Below are 25,905 nucleotides of genomic sequence, written 5' to 3' on the forward strand. Positions count from 1 at the left end.
GAACTATGACAATCGCTTTTCACTATATATTGCCTTCATATATTATGTACTATACATAGTACCTGCCCATTTCATGAATATTTATTTATTTATTTATTTATTTATTTATTCATTCATTTATTTTACTTATTTACTTGTTTATTTATTTATTTATTTATTCATTCATTAATCATTTATTTACTTATTTATTTATTTATTTATTATTTATTTATTATTTATTTATTCATTTATTTATTTATTTACATACTTATTTATTTATTCATTCATTTATTTACTTATTTATTTATTTATTCACTTATTTATTTATTTATTTATTTATTTACTTATTCATTTATTCACTTATTTATTTATTTACGTACTTATATATTTATTTACGTACTTATTTATTTATTTATTCATTTACTTATTTATTTTTTTATTTACTTATTTACGTACTTATATATTTATTTATTTACGTACTTATTTATTTATTTATTTATTCACTTATTTATTTATTTATTTATTTATTTATTTATTTGTTTACTTATTTATTTATTTATTCATTTAATCACTTATGTATTTATTTACTTATTTATTCATTCATTTATTTATTTACGTACTTATTTATTTATTTATTTATTTACTTATTTATTTACTTATTTATTTATTTACTTACTTACGTACTTATTTATTTATTTATTTATTTATTTATTTATTTATTTATTTATTTATTTATGTGAACTGCACAATAAATATAAACATTATGTAGATGTAGACTTAAATATTATTTACTAATTTCTGTATCATTCTGTAGTATTGTAGGCCAATTCTGAAATATTATAGTATGAAATATTACAAATTCAATATTAACCTTATTTTTGTTTTAATTCATTAAGTTGCATTTGTTAGTTAATAATAAATAATGTTTAAATTATTGGCATAATGCTCATTGCGGGGCCGGTCACTGAACAATTGATAGAAAAATCAAAACCTGCTGAGAATGATTGACCCGAATTGTACCAACTTCTGAAATATGATAAAATAATTTGGATAAGTAAGGAGGCTTTGTCTTAATAATTTCTATTGAGTACCTTCACTTGTTTATTTCTGAAGTTACTAATTAAGTTTGCCATGGTTTATTCATATGTTGGTGATAGTGGCGTTCCTTTTATGAATATGACAATACATTGTACTGTAGGTATAAAATAAAGAAAAATATGATCATACAGTCTGCATTTAATACGTGTATGCTAGTAAATGACAAAAGGATTCACAAGAAATTAAAACAAAGTAAAATAAATACCAATGTGTCGTGAATTTCATTACTAGCAACATCGTCCGCTAGGAATTTTTGTACCCTAGTGCAATATTTACGTTCCAATATACCGTTGAAGGTTCAGCCCTGCAAGACATTAATATTGTGAGCAATCCTACACTCCGCGGCAGTCTAGAAACCTGCTGCCAAGGCTCGTTTATCATCATTGCAAATTGTTAGAATAAATTTACGCGTATTATAGCTGCCGTCGACATTACCACACGCATGGCCCAGCGTCATGAATACTTGGATTTAATATACGTCAAGAATCTAATAAAAGATACAGCATTTCTGCTTAGTTAATTAAAAACAAAATAACTTCAACTCATTATGGTCTAATCTGTGAAATTACAATATAGAAATCTTAAACGTAAAGGTATCAAATATTTCTCATACAAAATGTGCCATTAAAAGTTAAGTTCCCCTGTTACTTGGAGTAATAATAATAATAATAATAATAATAATAATAATAATAATAATAATAATAATAATAATAGTTATATATAATAAAAATAATATAATACAGTTATATGAACACTTTTTAATAATTGAATAAAATTAATAAAATCGGTTAAAAACCATACATGTTTCGGAGGAATGCTCCTCCATCTTCAGTGGTAGTACCACGACGCTGGTACAGATGTTCGACCGCGTAACGTAGATTAAGGAAGACTACGCGGTCGAACATCTGTACCAGCGTCGTGGTACTACCGCTGAAGATGGAGGAGCATTCCTCCGAAACATGTATGGTTTTTAACCGATTTTATTAATTTTATTCAATCATTAAAAAGTGTTCATATAACTGTATTATATTATTTTTATTATATATGACTATCTTACTCATGAACACTGTTGCATCTGACCAAACGTATGTAATTTAATAATAATAATAATAATAATAATAATAATAATAATAATAATAGTTATATATAATAAAAATAATATAATACAGTTATATGAACACTTTTTAATAATTGAATAAAATTAATAAAATCGGTTAAAAACCATACATGTTTCGGAGGAATGCTCCTCCATCTTCAGTGGTAGTACCACGACGCTGGTACAGATGTTCGACCGCGTAACGTAGATTAAGGAAGACTACGCGGTCGAACATCTGTACCAGCGTCGTGGTACTACCGCTGAAGATGGAGGAGCATTCCTCCGAAACATGTATGGTTTTTAACCGATTTTATTAATTTTATTCAATCATTAAAAAGTGTTCATATAACTGTATTATATTATTTTTATTATATATGACTATCTTACTCATGAACACTGTTGCATCTGACCAAACGTATGTAATTTAATAATAATAATAATAATAATAATAATAATAATAATAATAATAACAATTTATTTGAACGATCATAATAATGGTACACTTTTGGTTCGCACTCCCGATGAAGAAAAAGCTTGTGGCCGGGAGTGGAGTTTACATTGAATAATGAAAAAGTAATATTACAAGTTTAAGCCTACATTAAAATAATTATTTAATCGTTTAATTTAAATAATCAAATATATGTAAGCAAAAATAAAGTGATGAATATCAAAATAATAGACCTAATAATACAAGAAAGAATAATATAAGAAATACAATGAAATTATATCAAATATATGTAAGCAAAAGAAAGTAAATCGTATACCAGGCATGTCAATTGATGCTCACAGGAGCAAGCGCGCGCTTTAGAGCCCAGGAGAGCCTGAGCGCTTTACAGCGGAAAGGAAAGAGACAGACGAAAGAGGTAGTATATGCCGCTTAGTCGAGCTATATTCAGGGATGGCCAGCACTGATTCAATAGATAAAGGGAAGAGAATTTATTAAAACTATATCCATGGTAATTTTTAGATTTGCCTGAAGTGCATTATAAGAATGTAAGTTTTAATTTTAAATCTCATTTTTCACAAGTTTGATTTTTTTATTCAAAAGAAATATTTTCTCAACTTTTCGTATAGAAAAGTGAAATTTTCAGGTATAGGCTTATTTATTAAGTAGCCTTACAGAATGTTTTCGTAAATCTAATATACCGTATATACGTATTACTGAAGACAGTGTATTGAAATTTTTGAAAATATTCGCATGGAAATTGTTTGTAAGGAAATGAATTAACAAAGCAACTACTGTTACATCATAAGCAAAAGATACGTGCCCATGTGTTGTAAAAATGTTAGCTCTATAGCTTCAGCAGATTTCGAGAAAATAATTTAATATTCTGATCATAGGAAGTTGCTCACAAATATCACCTTAAAAGCATAATGCGATAAGAGTTTTGTTATGTAATATTAGTTACACTTAAAACAGATACAGTACCTAGGAAACTTTGCTTTGTACTGTAATATTGTTTTGACTAGTTTATTGATTACTTTTGTAAGGCTAAAGATACCATCAATATAAATTCCACCTTATCATGTCATACTCAATCTCTTTCTTTGGAATATCACTTTCTTTATGAATGATGTGTTTCATCCACTTAATACAGTATAATATTATACTACTATGGAATTTAAGTGAATATTCCTTCTTAACTCTCTATTATGTTATTAAGATTTAAAACGCAAGTGCAATATTAAGAAATCAGTGTTAGTACTTTTGTTTTACAGACAATATAGATAATATTAAACAGAAAGAAGCCATATAAAAATAACGACATAAAATTTCACGTTCCGTTTGAAGTTTGTGCACCACTGTTTTCTTAATCCAACAGGTTGCTTATTCATATACACAACCCTTCCTCTTTCCATACTTAGCGCTTGGTGCCCGCGCACGACGTCAAGGTCAGAAAAATGCGCTTGCTTTGACATCACTGTAGTATACGATACACATTTTAATTATGATTTTTATTTTGTTAAAATGGGTCTATGGCCTCGTATAGCAAACAACCCTACCCACAAAATAAAATATGATTTCTAACACTTGCATCGTATTGTCTACACTTCGCCTAATGAGAAAATAATTTATCATTTGGCCTTTGTTGAATCTTTGCATCGCACGCAAGAAACGCATCTCCCTCGAGTTTTCATGACAGTTTCAGCCTGCAGAACGAAGTCAGAAATAGCCACACTTTGAATATGCATTCAGAGTTTAATATTTATGATGGAAATCGGGCGCGGGTGTGTTTGTCAGACCCCGTGTGACGCCAGCAGACTGTTCGGCCCTCCCCCATTATTCAATGCCAGTTCCGTCGCCCTACTTTTGCTATGTCCTCTCGTCTCGTCGCAGTTACGGAAAAACTAGCCGTGTCAAGGTCACGTGTGCACCTAGTTTGGGAGAATCGCATCAAAAACAAAAACTAACCCTTAACGGGAAATTGCTGTAATTTTTATCAGTAAATGAAATCACGGCTTCAACTCACGCCTCAACGTTTCACTTAATATTATGATGACATCACAAAGCTACCGACGCTATGTCGAAAATCTGTAGTACTCACAAAGCGTAGTAAAATATGCATTTCAACTACATTAAGAATGCTTTAAGTTGAAATGTAGTTTTAAAATGTATTATATTAAAAATATATGTTATATTATATTATATTATATTATATTATATTATATTATATTATACTATATTATATTATATTGTATCGTATCGTATCGTACCGAATCGAATCGTATCGTGTCGTATCGTATCGAATCGTATTGTATCGTATCGTATCACATCATATGATATTGTATTGTATTGTATCGTATTGTATCGTATCGAATCATATCATATGATATTGTATTGTATTGTATTGTATCGTATTGTATCGTATCGTATCATATCATATGATATTGTATTGTATCGTATTGTATCGTATCGTATCGTATCATATCATATGATATTGTATTGTATTGTATCGTATTGTATCGTATCGTATCATATCATATGATATTGTATTGTATTGTATTGTATTGTATCGTATTGTATCGTATCGAATCATATATGATATTGTATTGTATTGTATCGTATTGTATCGTATCGTATCATATCATATATTGTATTGTATTGTATCGTATCGTATCATATCATATGATATTGTATTGTATTGTATCGTATTGTATCGTATCGTATCATATCATATGATATTGTGTTGTATTGTATCGTATTGTATCGTATCATATCATATGATATTGTATTGTATTGTATCGTATTGTATCGTATCGAATCGAATCGTATCATATGATATTGTATTGTATTGTATCGTATTGTATCGTATCGAATCGTATCATATGATATTGAATTGTATTGTATCGTATCATATCATATGATATTGTATTGTATTGTATCGTATTGTATCGTATCGTATCATATCATATGATATTGTATTGTATTATATTGTATCGTATCGTATCATATCATATGATATTGTATTGTATTGTATCGTATTGTATCGTATCGAATCGTATCGAGCCGTTCAGAGCAAAATTGGGTAATGAGGTTTATAGTAAAAATTCTGTAAAATACGGCGCAAAGTAGCAATTAATATGTCTTTCTTGCTATCCACTGATTACTAATAGTTTAAATAAATTGAATATTAATTGCTACTTTGCGCTGTATTTTACAGAATATTTACTTTAACCCTCATTACCCATTTCTGACTTACACCACTTCTGCTCTGAACGGCTCTTATATCATATTATATCATATTATATTATATTATATTATATTATATTATATTATATTATATTATATTATATTATATTATATTATATCATATCATATCATATTATATCATATTATATTATATTATATTATATTATATCATATTATATTATATTATATCATATTATATTATATTATATCATATTATATTATATCATATTATATTATATTATATTATATCATATTATATCATATTATATTATATTATATTATATCATATTATATTATATCATATTATATTATATTATATTATATTATATTATATCATATTATATTATATTATATTATATTATATTATATTATATTATATTATATTATATTATATTATATTATATTATATTATATTATATTGTATGATATTATATTTAAACTCCCTATTATGATCAGCCCTGCCTAAGTAGTGATATCCTATGTTAACTTGGTTTAAGGATACACTCAGGTGAAATTCGAATTTTTTTTAACAGTTTGAGCTATATCTTTGAAAATTTGCACATATATGCTGCATAGAAATAACCTTTATACAAAATTTAATCTCATTTTGTAAAAAATTATATGGATTATTGAAATTTTGTACATTTAAATTGTATTCTAAGAATCACTATTCCTCCTAAAAATTTGAGAATTTTTGCCACAAATTTACTCCACAAAAACTCATATTTCAAACTCACTGAAATATAACTTACTGTTTGCTTTTTCAGATTATTCTTCAAGAGCTAAGAAAAAATTACATTATACAGTCAAATATAAAATCAAGTAAAAATTGTGATGTCTAGCAGATAAAAGAATTTCCCTCAGAAATCTTGATGTTTAAGGAAAATTCTGATAGCAAATTTTCTTAAGCACACCATTAAGAAGGTCTACAGAAATCATGCACATAGTACAAAATTCCTCAGTTCCTTTCTCCCTCCATTGCATACATCACCGACTAGCTACATACTACACTAGTCAGACTTCAGATGCATACAAACAATTGTTCTTCCTCTGACACATATCGTCAAGTGAGATGTATTGCCTGATAATAGATGTACATATCAGCCAGAACCTCAATCAGAGCAAAGTACAAAATTTGGTGGAGTAGCATTATTTTTTTTCTTGTTTTTTTTTCCCCCACTATTATGTACTTTATATATGTATTGCATCAATATAAGCCACCTATAATTTGAAGCTTACTTCTGTTGATGGTAAAGTTTAAATAAACTAATTAATTAACTTCAAATAGATCATTTGGTCCATTCGCTCTCTTGTTTTTCAAACTTTTCCTTGATTTTGTAAAGAGCACTTCCCAACCTTGTAGACCTATCGTAATATCTATTTGTGCTGCCTCTTATCTAGGATTGCTACTGTCCATATTTCGCTTCTACAATTTAGCACACTGTTTTATATAGGCCTAATATTATGTGTAGCCAAACGTTACTTCATCTCAATTCTCATATTTTTACTCAAAATGTCTTCGAATACAGCCATTTCATTTGTTGTAATTTAGAACAGTTTCTTCGAGATCTACATTAATTGTATCTATGCTAATTGTACAACCGCCATTCATAATAGGCCTATAATATAATATAATATAATATAATATAATATAATATAATATAATATAATATAATATAATATAATATAACATAACATAACATAACATAAATGCAGAAAACAAAGAACGGATGTGGCAAAATTTTCCTTTGCTAATCGCACAATAGTAGACTGGAACAGCTTACCTGCGGCAATCTTTCAGGGTGGTCCTCTCAAAATCAATACATTTAAGGAAAGGTTGAGAATATTAGACTGAGAATTTAATTTAGATGCAGTGTAATTATCTAACCGAGCGGGCTAGCGGCGTGGTAGAGGGCTGGCCTCGCATTCGGGAGGTCCGGAGTTCGATCCCAGGGGCCGGCAATCCTAACTGAGGTTTTTTCATGGTTTCCTCAGTTATTTCCAGGCAAATTCCGGGATTGTACCTCTTGAAAGTCCGGCCATGGACGGCGATCCTTCCCTTAATCCTTTCATATGTGTGAGTGAATGCTGTGTAATCTCTTAAATGTTTGTGTTGTATCGGAGGTGGCCCTGGCATTGAGCTGATCCCTCATCCGGGGAGGCCCTCCATGTCCTTGTGTGGTCAAAAAAGTATGTATGTGATCCATAGCTTAATTCCTCTCCCGACAGGTCGCGGCCCTGTAAGGCCCGGGTGGCGTGGGTCGTGTAAATGAACCTAGAAGGGAGAGGTTAAACTAAGAGAAAGAAAAAAAGAAAGAAAGTAATTATCTAAGTTGTGTGATGTAACTAATTAAGTTGATATGTAATTAATCAAGTTGAAATGTAATTAATCAAGTTGATATGTAATTAATCAAGTTGATATGTAATTAATTAAGGTGACTTGTAATTACTTAAGTTGATGATAGTTGGGTTTTAATAGATGTACTTATAAGTTGGGTTTACTTTTGCTTATAGTAGGCTTTATTATAGCATAGTTTTTATTTATAGTCCTAGGTTTATTGCATTTATTTATAGTAAGAATTAACTTTACGTTCATTTTATTATTTTATTGCTGTAATTATTGTAATATTATTGTATATTATACATATCACTGTCACCGGGTGTATACCCAATTGTAGTGTTAATAAATACATACACATACATATTCCAGATGGGATTCGAGCCCACACAATATTAATCTGATAGCCTAAGTTGTGTAAACCGTGGCCGGCGCACTGGTAGAAATGTTCTGTCTAAATGTCTGAGGAGGTATGCGAGACTTGCAAAGCACCGTGTATGTATATAATACTATGCAGCCGGCATCGATTTTTAGTCCGTTGTGTTGGCTGGCTTGGGCGTCGGGACGCAGCATGCGGCGGGGAACTGGAGACGTCGGACGCCGCAATATGGCTGCTCTACCGGGCAACAGGTCTTCCTGCAGTAGCATCTGTTGTAGATAACAGAACTAGCATTCTACTGCTATTCAATAATATCGCACAAAGACAAGTTGTGCTCTCCAACTAGATTCAAGATGGGGCACAGCGTGACATAGTGAACAGCGTCAGTTCGTGTTCATGAGCTTAACAAGTAGAGGAGCGACAATCATCAGGTAAATACCAAAAAACTGCATTACTGCATAAAAGTGACAAAAAAAATTTCACTTCATGTTATTGTGCATCTGTAATTCATCTAATTTATTGAAACAGTATGTTTTAATAGCAATAATTCACTTACCTGATACATGTGGTGATAGTGGAGTAATGATAGAATAAAAATATCAGAGGAAATCAAACTATCCACGAAGAATTTCTATAGTCGATTTATCCTATTAAAATTCACAGCATCTGTCGATTATAGTAATAATAATAATAATAATAATAATAATAATAATAATAATAATAATAATAATAATAATGTTATTATTCGGTTGAGAAGCTCTTATCATCCAGTCTGCTCTCCAAAAATCTGAAAGTTAGAATTTATAAAACAGTTATATTACCGGTTCTTCTATATGGCTGTGAAACTTGGACTCTCACTCTGAGAGAGGAACATAGGTTAAGGGTGTTTGAGAATAAGGTACTTAGGAAAATATTTGGGGCTAAGCGGGATGAAGTTACAGGAGAATGGAGAAAGTTACACAACACAGAACTGCACGCATTGTATTCTTCACCTGACATAATTAGGAACTTGAAATCCAGACGTTTGAGATGGGCAGGGCATGTAGCACGTATGGGCGAATCCAGAAATGCATATAGAGTGTTAGTTGGGAGACCGGAGGGAAAAAGACCTTTAGGGAGGCCGAGACGTAGATGGGAGGATAATGTTAAAATGGATTTGAGGGAGGTGGGGTTTGATGATAGAGACTGGCTTAATCTTGCACAGGATAGGGACCGATGGCGGGCTTATGTGAGGGCGGCAATGAACCTTAGGGTTCCTTAAAAGCCATTTGTAAGTAAGTAATAATAATAATAATAATAATAATAATAATAATAATAATACTTACTTACTTACCTACTTACTTACTTACTTACTTACTTACTTACTTACTTACTTACTTACTTACTTACTTACTTACTTACTTACTTACTTACTTACTTACTGGCTTTTAAGGAACCCGGAGGTTCATTGCCACCCTCACATAAGCCCGCCATTGGTCCCTATCCTGAGCAAGATTAATCCAGTCTCTACCATCATATCCCACCTCCCTCAAATACATTTTAATATTATCTTCCTATCTACGTCTCGGCCTCCCCAAAGGTCTTTTTCCCTCCGGCCTCCCAACTAACACTCTATATGCGTTTCTGGATTCGCCCATACGTGCTACATGCCCTGCCCATCTCAAACGTCTGGATTTAATGTTCCTAATTATGTCAGGTGAAGGATACAATGCGTGCAGCTCTGCGTTGTGTAACTTTCTCCATTCTCCTGTAACTTCATCCCTCTTAGCCCCAAATATTTTCCTAATAACCTTATTCTCAAAAACCCTCAATCTCTGTTCCTCTCTCAAAGTGAGAGTCCAAGTTTCACAGCCATACAGAACAACCGGTAATATAACTGTTTTATAAATTCTAACTTTCAGATTTTTTGACAGCAGACTAGATGACAAAAGCTTCTCAACTGAATATAATAATAATAATAATAATAATAATAATAATAATAATAATAGTAGTAGTAGTAGTAATAATAATAATAATTTATTTTAGCTGGCAGAGTTAAGGCCGTAAGGCCTTCTCGTCCACTCAACCAGCAAAAAGTATACATACATATGTATCAACTTACAAAGAATTCAACAATTTGATTTAGATAAGAGCTACATGTAAACAAGAGTTACTTACGAATTAAACAACAAAATACTATGAACTATTAATTAAACACTGAAATACAAACTATGTAGCAGAATTAAGCCAAAATACATAGAATGTTAATATATTTCAAATAATGTTAGATAATAGAAAGAGATTATTATGAGACAATTTTGAAAATACAGCACTATCAGGACGCATGTCTAAAGGAAGGAGTAACAATGTAGTCAGTAATATTTTAAATCAGTATGATTGGAGTGAAATGCTAATAAGGTTATCTTTTAAGCTGTTCTTAAAGGTGTTTATTGTCTTGCAGCCCCTAATACTTTGTGACAGGGAATTCCATTGCCGCGAGGTGGATATTGTAAAAGATGATGAATAACGAGATGTTCTATGAAGAGGTATACTTAGCGTGCCAGAGATAAGTGATCTGGTATTTACGTCGTGGTTAGAGTATAGATAAGAGAAACGAGACGAAACGTAATTTGGTGTTGAAGTGTGCAGAATTCGAAAGAGCAATGACACGGAGTAAGTTCTACGTTCTTTTAGTCGGAGCCACGAAAGACTTGCGAAGGACGGTGATATGTGATCGTATCGTCGGATGTTGCACACGTATCTGACGCACATATTCTGAACTCGCTGTAACTTGACTGACAGTTCAGAACTTAGGTCACTTAACAAAACGTCACAATAATCGAACTCAGTTCCACAGAGATACCCAATTTAAGTAGAATAAAGTGATAAACAAAGCTAGGAAGTTGGTACCAAAACTATTAAGTTGTGTGAGCTTCAACTATATCTCTACCGAATGAACAGTAGTGAGGCAGCTCTAAACGTCAACAAACCAGCACAACAAACACGTACAGTCGGATGATAACCAAACTTGTCTTTGTGCCAATTATACATGGTCATAAGACGAGAAACACTATAAGAAAATAATATAAAAAGGTAATAACTGTCTATTAGAACCTTCTTAATTTTCAGTCTAAAATAATTTACGTATAAAAATAAGAACTCATATACATAGTGATATGTTTCTATATTTGTTACAATAGTTAATAATGTACATTTGAGGTTATCAAAAGAGGTACTCCTATGTTCAGAAAAAAACTATTTGTACCTAAATGCAACTTCTACGTCACAAGACGTTACTAGAGCAAATCTGAAATATGATACAGTATTTCTTACTAAACTATATCATCAAGTGAACAATAGCTTTGTGAATCTAATAGTGCATCTCGTATGTAGCATATCATAATAAAATCCGTAATTCTTTCTGCTCTAATGACTATTAGGATTTCTGCGGATTTATAAATATACTTGAACAATATTATTCTTCCACATATCTCATGGTTTCAGTCATTTCCACATTTCTTGACTGCAGTAGAATGATTGTTATAGACAACTCAACTATTTGAAGGCAAATTGCAACATACCAATATTATACATAAATCGAAAAGATTTCTGTATACTTGACTCAGATTTTGAAGAAAACGGTTTCTCTTCATTGCTGTATTTCTCATGTAAAGGGAGGCATTTCACATGTTTTTTCATAGCATAGTGATCCTGCACTAATATTCGTTTAATAGACTAAATTTCAAATTACATAATTTCTACGCCTTTTGCACATGTATTTCAGAACTGATCAGTTTAATTTCAGAAAGAGTCATTTGTATTTCAGATACGTCGATTATATTTCAGAACCTGTCAATTGTATTTCAGATTCATCAATTGTATCTCAGAAAGCATCATTTGTATTTCCGATACATCGATTATATTTCAGAACCTGTCAATTGTATTTCAGATTCATCAATTGTATCTCAGAAAGCGTCATTTGTATTTCAAATTAGTGATTTGTATTTCAGAAGTAATCAATTTTATTGCATTTCAGAAAATGTTAATTATATTTCAGAATAGCATGAGTCAACTATTTACTATATTCATAATTCTAACATTAATGGATTATGAATAATTAGTTTCAACTACTGAAAGTACCTTACTTTAAAATTACAATACACATATTGTACTCTGTAATTCACTGTTTTTCAATGGTTTGTACATTCATTCATTCATTTAATCGTTTGTTTATTTACTTATTTACTTACTCACTTCTTCATTGAGTAAAGTATTTATTTATTTAGCCTATTTATTTATTTATTTGTTCGTTCGTTCGCATATTTACTCACTTATTCATTCATTGATTCACTCATATATTAATTAATTACTTTATTCATTCATTCATTCATTCATTTATTTAATCGTTTGTTTATTTACTTATTTACTTACTCACTTATTCATTCAGTCAAGTATTTATTTATTTATTTAATTTACTTATTTATTTATTTATTTATTTATTTATTTATTTATTTATTTATTTATTTATTTATTTATTTAATCGTTTGTTTATTTACTTATTTACTTACTCACTTATTCATTCAGTCAAGTATTTATTTATTTATTTATTTATTTATTTAATCGTTTGTTTATTTACTTATTTACTTACTCACTTATTCATTCAGTCAAGTATTTATTTATTTATTTATTTAATCGTTTGTTTATTTACTTATTTACTTACTCACTTATTCATTCAGTCAAGTATTTATTTATTTATTTATTTATTTATTTTTATTTATTTGTTCGTTCGTTCGCGTATTTACTTACTTATTCATTCATTGATTCACTTATATATTAATTAATTACTTTATTTATTTACTTATTTATTTATTTACTTATTTATTTATTTATTTATTTATTTATTTATTTATTTATTTATTTATTTATTTATTTATTTATTTATTTATTTATTTATTTATTTAATCGTTTGTTTATTTACTTATTTACTTACTCACTTATTCATTCAGTCAAGTATTTATTTATTTATTTATTTATTCGTTCGTTCGCGTATTTACTTACTTATTCATTCATTGATTCACTCATTTATTAGTTAATTACTTTATTTATTTATTTATTTATTTATATATTTATTTATTTATTTATTTATTTATTTATTTATTTATTTATTTATTTATTTATTTATTTATTTATTTCGATACTTGAATGTTCATCAATATTTTAGGTATTCGTAACCTTTATGTACAGAGCAACTAAATATACCTACAGTACTTATATGCCTCTCTTTTTGTTGTTTAGTAGGAAATATTACTTAAAAATATTTTTACATTTAAATAATCAACTTACTTGTTTTATAGCCTTAATACTGTACAATAATTAGAAAAGTAAAATAAATCTGTTAACTTACAATTAAGAACTATATAGAGCCTAGTAGTTTTCCATACACTTCTGAGGAAGGCATAAAAATATTATCAACTAATAACGTGATGAAAGAAAGTCGCATCACACTGAACACTAGCCGTAAAATAGGCTGTCAAAGCGCCTGCACCGCGTGCCCTCAAGAACCCGCACAACATTTCCTTAAGAGCGATGATTTTATCTTGCTGAAAAGTGAACCTTGTTGGATATGTATTGCTTGAAGTATGAGTATGTAATACAGGCGTTTTGACATCCACCAAAGGACGCTTTGTTCCAAAATATATTTAGTCTCTCGAAACATAATCAGATCTGTTCACTGGCTTGAAACTGCAGTTCGTTTTGATGAGACTCGTAGATGATAAGATTATTTTGCAAGTTCGAGGTGTTCATGCATTTTTTTATTTACAACTGATCTACACCAGGCCTGCACAAGGTTTGCGCTCTCCGAGCCGGCTCACAGCTCATGAGCGGAATGCAGATATTAGCTGCGCTCTGTATAAGGGTGAATTGGAAGAAGGGGTGATCTCGTACAAAATATACACCAAAAGAAGTACTAGTACGAGTGTTTATGAAATGAATTCCCGTTCAGTGTTTGCAAAACTATCTTGGACTATTATTAATTAATAAAGAAATATTTATTTTACAGAAGTAATAGAAATTCTATAGCCACTTAAACATACAATATCATTTTGTTATATTTTTATTTATCAGTACATCAAAACGAGGTTTTATGCTGTTGGCAGCTGAAAGGAACAGTAGCCTACTGATCGTAATGAAACATCAGTTACAGATGTTCGATGTCTGCCTTTATTAAAGTTGATTATAGAAAACAGTTGCTCACAAATATAAATGTTGAGACAAACATAGCAATCATTTTCACAGCCAGCCAGCCAGTCGTGAATATTATTGCTAAGGTTTAGTCTTGTAAAACTCAACCAGGCCAGTACACTGGTGGCCATCATTCTGGAAATTTTTTTGTTTTTGTACTGAATTATTATAACATTTGTATTAATTCACAGATTTATACAATTGAAAATGTTATTCGTGACTGACCCGTTACTTACGGGGTTATAATAAAGATATTATATTAAATCCTGAATATTTTAGCAATAAATAATCATTACTAAGTGGGAAATTATGTTCTTGTTGTTTAAGATCTAAATATTAATTTCAGATTTAATTACAATTTCCCATTATTTACTGTAATAAAAACTGATCCATTGTTGATTTTAAGATTATTGTTGATCAGTAGAAGTATTGTTGAGCACTGGTAGCATAAAATATGAACATTATTAATTTGTTTCTATCATTAGTCTGACTTAAGATTTCGTTAGATGAACACCTGATTGCTTTACAATAAACTTCATTGATCATTTTATCACAATGGCTCCACGAAAGGACTGAACACCTTCTAGGGCAGTCATACTTCGAGAAGAAGGCTACACAATCAAGGAAATTGCAAGAAAATTTGGTAATGGTGCTACATTGTCTGGCGTCCAGAAGGTATGGCAGAGATACAAATTCACAGAGTCTTGTAAAACAACACCTAGGACTGGTAGAAAACATAAAGTAAGTCCAAGAGAAGTGAGGCAGATTTGTCGATTAGCATTGAAAGATCGAAGGGAAACTTCTAAAGAGATATAGGAAGTTCTACATGTATGTATGTATGTATTTATTCACACTGCAATGGGTATATACCCGGTGGCAGTGGTAACTAATTAGACTCAATAAAGACAATAATAAACATAATTAATAAAAAATACAATTAATAATAATTAATACTAACAATAATTAATAATAATAACAATAATAATAATAACAGCAGTGGACTTAGTATTTCTGCGAGGACTGTTCGATTAGGCACTCAGGATTCAAAGTTTCTTCATTTCGGCGACGAACGTATTTGACTCCATCACTTTCAAATATAGAAATCCTTGTATCATCGCTCCATATCACTTTCGCCCAGCCATCATTGGTCCATAATTGATGATTTTTGCACCAATTTGCACGAATTTCTCGTTGCCCTTTGTAGAGAAATGGCTTTTCTCTGGGTGATTTTGCTTTCAGTCTATTGTCAAATAATTTCCTTCGAACATTATAACCCATAATTAACGAGTCAGTCACGAGTAACATTTTAAATTGTATAAATCTGTGAATCAATGCAGATGTTATAATAATTCAGTACAAAAACAAAAAGTTTCCAGAATTATGGCCACCAGTGTAGTATTAGTCAAACGATCTTTAGCCCTTAGGTCACATTTAAGATCAATAAGTTCGAGCTGTAAATCGTTAAATGTTAAATGTTATGTTCCGTCTTTTAGATTCCTCTATACTGTACTGTAGCAGTAGGTAAGCAACGTGAAACAGTTACTGAGAATAGGCCTACACACTGCACTCCTCTAAATAACTGAGTGGTCGTTTCCCTCTCCTCTACCTATAGCAAGTCTATGTCATTCTGACGTATCTTCCTCTCCGTTTCGGCGAGCGGTGCGCTCGTTGAGCGCTGTTTGTACACTCTGCGAAAAATCTTAGTTTCAAAATTCCAACAGTAGATATGTACAAAGATCTATTTAAATGAAATTTTCATTTACTTTTTGGGGGGGGCGGGTAAGTTCAGCCAGTTGAACGCGACTGATTGAAAATAGGTATAGTATCCGTCTGTCACTGTTGTATTGTTTTGAGTGTCTTTCGGAAAATGCTCAAAAAGTTATTGTTTAGAACTGTGCAAACTTAACTGCATGATCGCAAAAACAAACTCAATATCATACTTAGCTAAATTTTCTAGGAGTTCTCTAATGCGCTGGAATGCGTCACATTCCTTTTTTATGTGTTGTCGACAAGAAATCAAGTTCCTTCATTTAATGTGAACATTGGTTGTTATTATGTTAATATCTTGGCCTTGCAAACTACTATTCAAAGTGTTATATTTCGAAAATATCAAGGTAGTCTACCATAAATTATGTTCATGTAATATTTCGTGTCATTGTTGCATTGTATTCTTCTATTTTGGCCGTTCTTTGGGTGGTATCCATTAATTTAGAGTAAAATTATCATTGTCACAAGGATTTGTATTTTTCGAACTATTAGTCTACTTAAACTAATGACTCGGTTAAGAGAGAAGTTTTATATGATATTCTTATTGAATTTGGTATTCCCAAGAAACTAGTTCGATTAATTAAAATGTTTCTCAGTGAAACGTACAGCAGAGTCCGTATAGTCAGTTTCTGTCAGATGCGTTTCCAAATCACTGTGGGCTAAAACAAGGAGATGCACTATCACCTTTACTTTTTAACTTTGCTTTAGAGTATGCCATTAGGAAGGTTCAGGATAACAGCGTGGGTTTGGAATTGAACGGGTTACATCAGCTGCTTGTCTATGCGGATGGCGTGAATATGTTAGGAGAAAATCCACAAACGATTAGGGAAAACGCGGAAATTTTACTGGAAGCAAGTAAAGAGATAGGTTTGGAAGTAAATCCCGAAAAGACAAAGTATATGATTATGTCTCGTGACGAGAATATTGTACGAAACGTAAATATAAAAATTGGAAATTTGTCTTTTGAAGAGGTGGAGAAATTCAAATATCTGGGAGCAAGAGTAGCAAATATAAATGACACTTGGGAGGAAATTAAACGCAGAATAAAGAAGTAAGTCCAACTCTCTTATTTTAAATGGAACACCCAATATATATATTTGAATAGTGTTCATTAAGAGCTTTCAAAAATTACGCACATTTGATACTTCTGTACAAATTCAGTGTTACTAAGTCAAGAAAACAGAAAAGTGTATCGAATATTAAAATAATAAACGTACCACCTAAATAACTTTTGAAGTATATGGTTCAGTGACATGAAAATTGGTATGTGAGGATAACCACATGCTAAGAACTCAATAATGGTATTACCGGAAGTAACTCCAACTCTCTTATTTTAAATGGAACACCCAATATATATATATATATATATATATATATTATTATTATTTTTAATAGTGCTCATTAAGAGGAATTGGACGTTATCGCATGCAAAGTAATGGTAAAAATAGCCTATCTTCAAGCAGTCATAAATGTAATACTATTTATCACAGCTATTTCATTTTTTTAGTGATATATGTATACACATTAAACTTTAAAATGAAAAAAGAATGGTTAATCTAGTGTAAATCTTACCCTTAAATTAATTTCTGAATTTAAACATATGTTTTATATAAATTCACTACATACCTGTGATTAGGTACACTCTATTCACTTATCATAGCACACATTGAACTAAAATTTTGGCCACTTACTGCTAACAGATACTAAAACATACCCTACTAAAATTATTAAAATATCTTTAATATTATGGGCATAGGGCTTATACTAATCTTCAATTTTTTTTAAATTTATTGACGGTGATGATTACTATAAGCCCTATGCCCATAATATTACAGATATATGAATAATTTTAGTAGGGTATGTTTTAGTATGTATTAGTAGTAAGTGGTCAAATTTTCAATTTAATATGTGTTATAGTAAGTGAATAGAGTGTACCTAATCACAGACATGTAGTGAATTTATAAAAAAAAAATGTGCTTAATTAAAAAAAAAATAATTTAAGGATACAGATTTACTCTAGAGTCACCATTCTTTTTCATTTTAAAGCTTAATATGTATACACACATAGCTAACAAAAATGAAAGACCATTGATAAATAGTAGACTATTATATTTATGACTGCTAGAAGATAGGCTATTTTTACCATTATTTTGCATGCGATAATGACCAACTCCCCTTAAGAGCTTTTCAAAAAGTACCCACACTCAATACTTCTGTACAAATTCAGTGTTGAAAAAACTCGGTAATACCATTATTGAGTTCTTAGTATATGGTTATCCCCACATACCAAGTTTCATGTCACTGAACCGTATGCTTCAAAAGTTATTTAGATGGTGCGGGACTTTTAACTAATCCTGTATAGATTTTCTTCAAAATTAACTCCTGCCCGGCTATACAGTCTGATTCAAACCGGATCGTAGGGTCCAGAATTATCCCGCAATTGGAGTTTGATTTAAACTAAACTATTTCTATGCGTTGACTACTGCCATTTGTGGCCAAATCAGAAACCTCCTCATAGACTGTAGCCATGATCTCTCATAACTTAAGCATTTTACGCGGAAATGGACGCATATTAAACTGTTATGTTTATTTTTCAGGTGGATATGGCCACCAGAATATCTGCGGCGGTGAAGACGATATTCAAGCGATATCCCATGGCTGCAAATGCAGTGGTGTACGGAACACTGGTCACAGGAGCGGAATTTTCCCAGCAGACCATCACAAAGAAGATTCTGGTCAGTTACTAGCTTCTCCGCCTCTTTAAATAGAACTTTAACGATTTTACATCTCATAAATGAATATCATGACGTAAATAGGCGTACGTCTATACTGAAGGGTCACTGGAGAATTCCGGGTGACAGAATCAGGGAACAAAAAGTGTAAGACGATTGAAACTTGTGCTAACTTCAAAATTAAAGGACTTATAATACTGAACCTTATCACTCATGAGGCAACTAAGCCAGAAGATGATGATGTAGGGTATACTACATTTACTTACATCTACAGGGACATCATTTTACTTTTACTTCAATTTTTATTGTAACTTACCTGAGTTTTTTAATTTACTTCACTCCCACCCCCTCTATTAGTAAACTTCCAACCATCCTCCACACAGAACCAAGGCCGCGTATGCAGTACTGAGTTAGTGAGTATAATACGTTCCAGAAATATGTTCGCGTTTTCCAGTGACGAAAGACCTTTCAATATTGAAACATATTTTCGCACAGGTACTGTCGTCCGTTTCCTTACGTCGCATCCCGGTTTCCCCCACCTGCTTCTGTTCGCCCCTCTGTAAAGTCTAATAGCTGGGCTGTCTTAGCTCTTTTCTGGAAGCATTAATTTCTGTTAGGAGTTAATTGGACGTCTACGCAATATTATACAACTGTTTAAAATAACTTAAATAAAAGGGCCTCGTTAAGTAATTAACTGTCACGTGATTTCCTCCCTTTCTACGACCCTGCGACATAACCACTTGGACGGACAGTAGATAGCATGTCTGAGTAATTTTATCTTTTCGGATCGGACAGAAGTGAAGATTGAATTTACAGTAAGTGAGGTACTCTTTTATAGAGTAGGTACAGAATTATTTCAACATGAGTTACTAGTACGAAGGACGAAACTGGTAATTGGGATTAGGTACAATAGTCTATTGTGCGATAATATGCACAAAAGAACTGAAGCCTGTATCGAAATGAACGGCCACCATTTTAAAAAATATGTATAAATATCCATATTATGATTATTTTTCAATTTAACTTCATTCTCTATATTGTACGCTAATGTGCTGTAGACAGTATAATATACACTGCATAATGAATACGTCCGCATGGATAACTCAGTTCGTGAGTAAAAACACTTATTGTTAATACTGTACTGTATTTTGATTAAACAAAAACCTAATGAAAATTATCAAACTCAAAATTGCGATATTTCCTAGTTTACGTAAATGGATGAACTACTTTTCTTCCCTCCTATACCTAGTAAAGTGATTTGTTTGTATAGTACGCCAGTATCATCGAACTCCAGTCTTGGAAGGGGGAGCAAGCGGTGTTTCCGGTTCTAGACTCTTAATCCAAAGGTATAGCCAGGTTAGTATTAAAAATGTTAGTAAAAATAACATGATGTCCCTGTACAATCTGTTAGTGATCCTATTAAGAGCACGAAGCTCTTAAAATTTTAAAGATGACTCTAGACATTCTGTCTATAAAATACCGTATGTAAAAAAAAAAAGTTTCAGTTTTCTAAATATGGTTTCAGATTTGAAGTGGGATCAATGGTTTCAAAATTATAAACACACAATTACAACAATAAAAACACGGCAGTTGTTTAGCAATATAATCGTATCATATTATTAAAATACATAATTATTGTAGACCTATTTTAACTATAATTAATTCAAATTACAGTAAACAGGGCTGCCCAATGCGGGGGAACGGACACTACTCGAATGGGGGCCCGAGACCTAGGTGGCGCGGCCCTATTTTTAGATATTTTATAGGGAGAGAAGGACACAAAATATTCACAAAACTTTTATTTATACGAAAGAAGAAATTATGATAAATCACATGTTTTTGAAATAGTAATAATATCTTCAATCAGTTTTTAAAATTGGGGTTATTTCCTTCTTTGTGGAGACACTGTAATAAAGTTTCCTTAGCTTCTTGTCTTAACACTCTGTTTAAAATTGTAGAATTTCAACATTCATTAAAATATTGGTGAAGGGAGCCCTGACTAATATTTGTGGGGGGCCACAATTCCTTCCTATGAACGGCCCTGAATAAACTGACATTCTTATTTAAGGGTACATTAAAACTGAAAATAAATATACTGAATAAAATATAACATAAAGGGTAATTTATAAACTCTTTATGTATTTCAATGTTAAAAAATAATTTTAATGAAGAGTGAAACTCTTCGAACCAATGTACCACTGTCAATATCCTTTATTTTATTAAACCAGCTTCTTACTTTTAATTGTTTTGTCAGTTATTTTCAGTTAAATTCAATTATTTTTAAATATTTTAATTGGTTTGTTTGAAATATCGAACTTATCTTAATTTCCAGAGTTTATTTGAACGTATTTTCAGTTCAGTTTTCAGGTTCTTTTTGTTATTTGCTTTTTTTGTATCTTCAGTTAAACAAAAATTATATAATTTATTTTATGTGTTGTTTTCTACCGGCATTTGTTTTAGGTGAAAGATGCAGAACGTCAGGAGATTGACAAGGGGTCCTTGGGCCGATTTGCAATAATGGGAACATTGATATATCCCAACGTCTTATATATATGGTACTTATCAACATAAATGCTGCACTTCACGTAAAATAAGACACTGTTCTAGGGAAGAAGAAAATTGCAATGATAAAAGTGTGTTTTATGGTGATCAATTGTTACAGTTTATGAAAATAATTAACGAACAAAATACACTTCTTATATTTATCACTTAGCTAAAAAAAAGTTACACATTATTGTACATCCTTCTTTTGTCTCTAGTATGAAAAATTTTAACTGTTATTTAATTAAGATACAGATCAAATTATATTCTAATGGTAATATCTTACACATTTCTACGTTAAATATACATATAGGTGAATATAATACACTCAGGGACAAAAAAAAACCGGACACTTTAATATTTGCTGGTATTTTGCAAAACATTATCTTCTCATACAATATTATGGTAGCCATCTGTTGTTATGAAGACGTGTATACATTGTTGATTGTTTTTTGTTTTATAAACAAGCCATTACAACCAAATATTCCAATTTTGCTTTCGGAGTCTCAGCTATAACAATTTTGTCTCAACCATTTTGTGCTTCATTATCGTTATCATTCGTTATTTCTTTATTTTTACATTTTCTGAGTTTAAGTGGGGTTGTAACATTTGTCTTAAAACAAGATGCGACCTGAAGATGTGGCTCGAGCTGTAGCCATTTACGATGATGGACGCAGTGTACGTTACATTGCAAATGTTATGAATATGGCTAGAAGCACAATCCATGATGCCATAAAACAGTATAGAGAGACCCTAGAATATACCAGAAGACCAGGTTCGGGTCGTCCAAGAGCTACAAATCCAAATGAAGACAGGTATATGGTGTTGAGAGTTTTTAGCAGGGCGGCTTTTGGGGTAGTGCCAGTGTGCCATGGCACCGCCAATGAAATAAACAAAAAATAATATCCTAAAAAGCAGTTGTAATAGTTTATTTCTACACTTTTATTCGTATTTCATCTGAACGAGCGCGCGCACAGATCGGGACGCACTCTTGCACCGTTTTTCCGAACTTTGGAGCCACTTCTGTGTGGCACTGCTTACGTCCATATAACACTGTACAAAAGGCTACTGATTCTAGTTTATATGCGTTTCTTATGGTAGACTTTGAGCCGAATTCAGTTTGACTCAGTAGTTAATATTCCGCCCGCTAGAGCACAGTAATGCAGAAATTTCGCTAGATGGCAGGGTTGTTGGAGACGTTAGGAAGGGAACCATCAACCGCAGACTTGCACGAAAACACAAGTTAAAGTTCCGCACCAAATGTTAATGTAATGTTGCCAATTCAAAACTAATGCACATAACTTGGATTTGAATGTGTAAAGTATTATCCGTTTAACTATATTGAATGCAGAGATAGTCATGATTCTTTTTAGAAAGATAAATATTTTTTTTCATATTATGTAACACTGTTTGTTAATGTTGTGTAATATTTGTTTTATTTTGCGGCAACTAAATATCGCTACACTGTTGCTATAGTATTGGTGCTTTTGTTATCGATACATGAGATCTATGCAGGACATGAACATGTGTTATTCAGGCCGCTGCCTTGGATTCATCGGCCTGTTAAATAAAATGCAAACGTGTTGGTTTATTACCTATATCACTGTTTATCTCGTGTGTTTTGCCAGTAATTTTATTAGTTATAAAATTTATTTGTATTTGACTAACAATACTGTGATAGCTTTGCATTATCTGTATCTGTAAATTTCGTTATTAGTTTCGGAAATGTTATTGTAACTGTTACTAGATGCATTATTAACTGTACACATGGTAAATAGCTGGTTTAATTAATGTGTTTTATTTAACATAATGTAAACGTGAGCTGCGATTATCAGTTTCACTAGGGTGATTTGCGTAAAACCTTTTTTTCATTTTTGGCACCACCACCAGAATGCCTCACCGGCCGCCACTGGTTTTTAGGGATCGCAACTTGCCAGCTACTAGTGTAGCGCAGCAATTTTTTAACATGCATGGACGCCCAATTTCGGCCAAAACAGTTAGAAGGAGGTTGAAAGCAAGTGGACTGATATCAAGTAGACCTGCAACTGGTCCCAGACTTCTCAGGATGCATCGAGTTGAACGACTGCGTTTTGCAAATGATCACAGGGATTGGAGAAATGCTCAGTGGAGCTGTGTTCTGTTCACCGATGAGTCCCGTTTCAATCTGTGCTCACCTGATGGACGTGAAAGAGTTTGGAGAAGGAGGGCAGAACGATTTTCACAGTGTTGCATTTCCGAAAATGTGCCGTATGGAGGTGGTGGAGTGATAGTTTGGGCAGGAGTGTGTACGGATGCTCGTACAGAGTTGGTTTTTGCTGAAAATGGAAGACTAACAGCTGATAGGTATATAAATGAATGTTTGGCTGATCATGTTGTGACATTTGACCAATTTGTAGGCGATAATTTTGTTTTAATGCATGATAATGTACGGCCGCATATTGCCCATGCGGTTGGAGATTATCTTCAAGAAGTGGGAATCCATGTTTTTCCATGGCCAGCAAGGAGTCCAGACATGAACCCAATTGAACACTTGTGGGACATGCTGGGACGGCGTGTTAAGAATAGACTACCGAGACCAGAATCGTTACAAGAGTTGAGGCGAGCACTTGGCGAAGAATGGGAACTTATTCCTCAAGAAGACATTGCTAACCAAATTGAGAGCATGCCAAGACGTATGGATGCAGTTATTCAAGCCAGAGGGAGTAATACCCGTTACTAGAAAGAGTTTTTAATGTTTAAGGCACCATAAAATGAAAAAACAGTTAGACCAAATGATGCCATAGTTATACGCCCTTTGTAATTTTTTGTAAATTTTCTCATCAGAGATTTTTTTTTTTTTCAAATATTGTCGTATAAGGTGCTAAATGAAACATTATTTTGTTTAAATGGGTTTTGTTTCATTTTGAAATAATTGGCAACAAAATACAAGCAAATATAGAAGTGTCCGGTTTTTTTTTTGTCCCTGAGTGTATTTTTAAATCGTTTTATGTTGAAAATCATGATACATTGAGTTCATCAATATTGTAATTGTTTGTGCTTCCGCGAGTGAAAGACTGATCAAGTAATCTTTGATACCTTTGATATACCAATGAATTACATAATTATTCTAGTACCGGTACCATTTGTTTCAACACACATCCAGTGGTTCCTAACCTTTTTCGTTTTGAGGAAGCCTGGAAATATTTCGTTAAACCTCAAAGAATCCCGGCTCCATAACACACACTATAATATGCTCACTTAAGTTAAAATATAAAATAATATAGATAGTATTCCGGCCAAATAACAATACAATTCATACTTTTTAATGAAGTGTTACAATAGTATTTACTGTTTACTAATACAGTGTGTCCCAATCGCTACCGAACCCGGAATTTATTTTAATAATTATTATAATTAATAATAAATTCCGTGTTCGTAGCGGGTGGGACACACTTTACTATTAATACATGAGCCGTTCAGAGCAAAAGTGGTGTAAGTTAAAAATGGGTAATTAGGTTTAAAGTAAAAATTTTGTAAAATACAGTGCAAAGTAGCAATAGGGATATCCTGAACTAGCACCAACAGATAGCGCACGTGTACTTTGAGGGATGCGCTTTGCGTGTGCATTTGTTTTTCGGTATATAAACATTGAGGATATACGTAGTGTATTAGTATATTAAATACTCTTAAAAACAACTAAAAATGGCAAATTTGTGTTATGTTCCTATAAGTAAAAACCAGGGAAAGCTTTTTGTCTTCAATCAGGTCCCGAAATATTCTGAATATATGCTTTGAACCTTAAAAAATATAAGTAATAAAATTAGGCCTCGAAAGTGCTAGCTATTAAATAAAAGTAACTACTTCAAGTAAGGAATTGTTGACTATAGTTTCATTTTGGAAGAGGAAAAAGAAAAATTAATAAAAACTTATGCAACCTCGACAGCGAGCTATGTCAGCTTAGATTATATGCAGTAGTTGTAGGAGTCTCCGAAGTTTACGCCTGCAGTAAACTCTCGATAAACTGGAATGTTTATTATCCAGGACGATCCCTAGTGAAATCCATTTCGTGAATAATGTTTTAAA

At 31.7% G+C, this 25,905-nt stretch overlaps 1 protein-coding gene across 4 annotated transcripts in view; it reads left to right on the forward strand.

Annotated features, from left to right (window-relative positions):
* The window catches only part of LOC138703813 (mpv17-like protein), a 62,667-nt gene that overhangs the window by 25,860 nt on the left and 10,902 nt on the right, over positions 1–25,905 (forward strand). For 2 of the 4 annotated variants that reach the window (XM_069832007.1, XM_069832006.1), the window contains exons 2-3: positions 19,168–19,305; positions 21,763–21,857. In XM_069832007.1, the coding sequence (XP_069688108.1) occupies positions 19,174–19,305; positions 21,763–21,857 (227 nt within the window). In that variant the 5' untranslated portion in view covers positions 19,168–19,173. Of the gene's footprint in view, positions 1–8,777; positions 9,013–19,167; positions 19,306–21,762; positions 21,858–25,905 lie in introns of those variants that run through there. The other 2 variants (XM_069832008.1, XM_069832009.1) reach the window with 2 other exon arrangements.

This window comes from Periplaneta americana, chromosome 7 (genome assembly GCF_040183065.1).
Source record: "Periplaneta americana isolate PAMFEO1 chromosome 7, P.americana_PAMFEO1_priV1, whole genome shotgun sequence".
NCBI lineage: Eukaryota > Metazoa > Arthropoda > Insecta > Blattodea > Blattidae > Periplaneta > Periplaneta americana.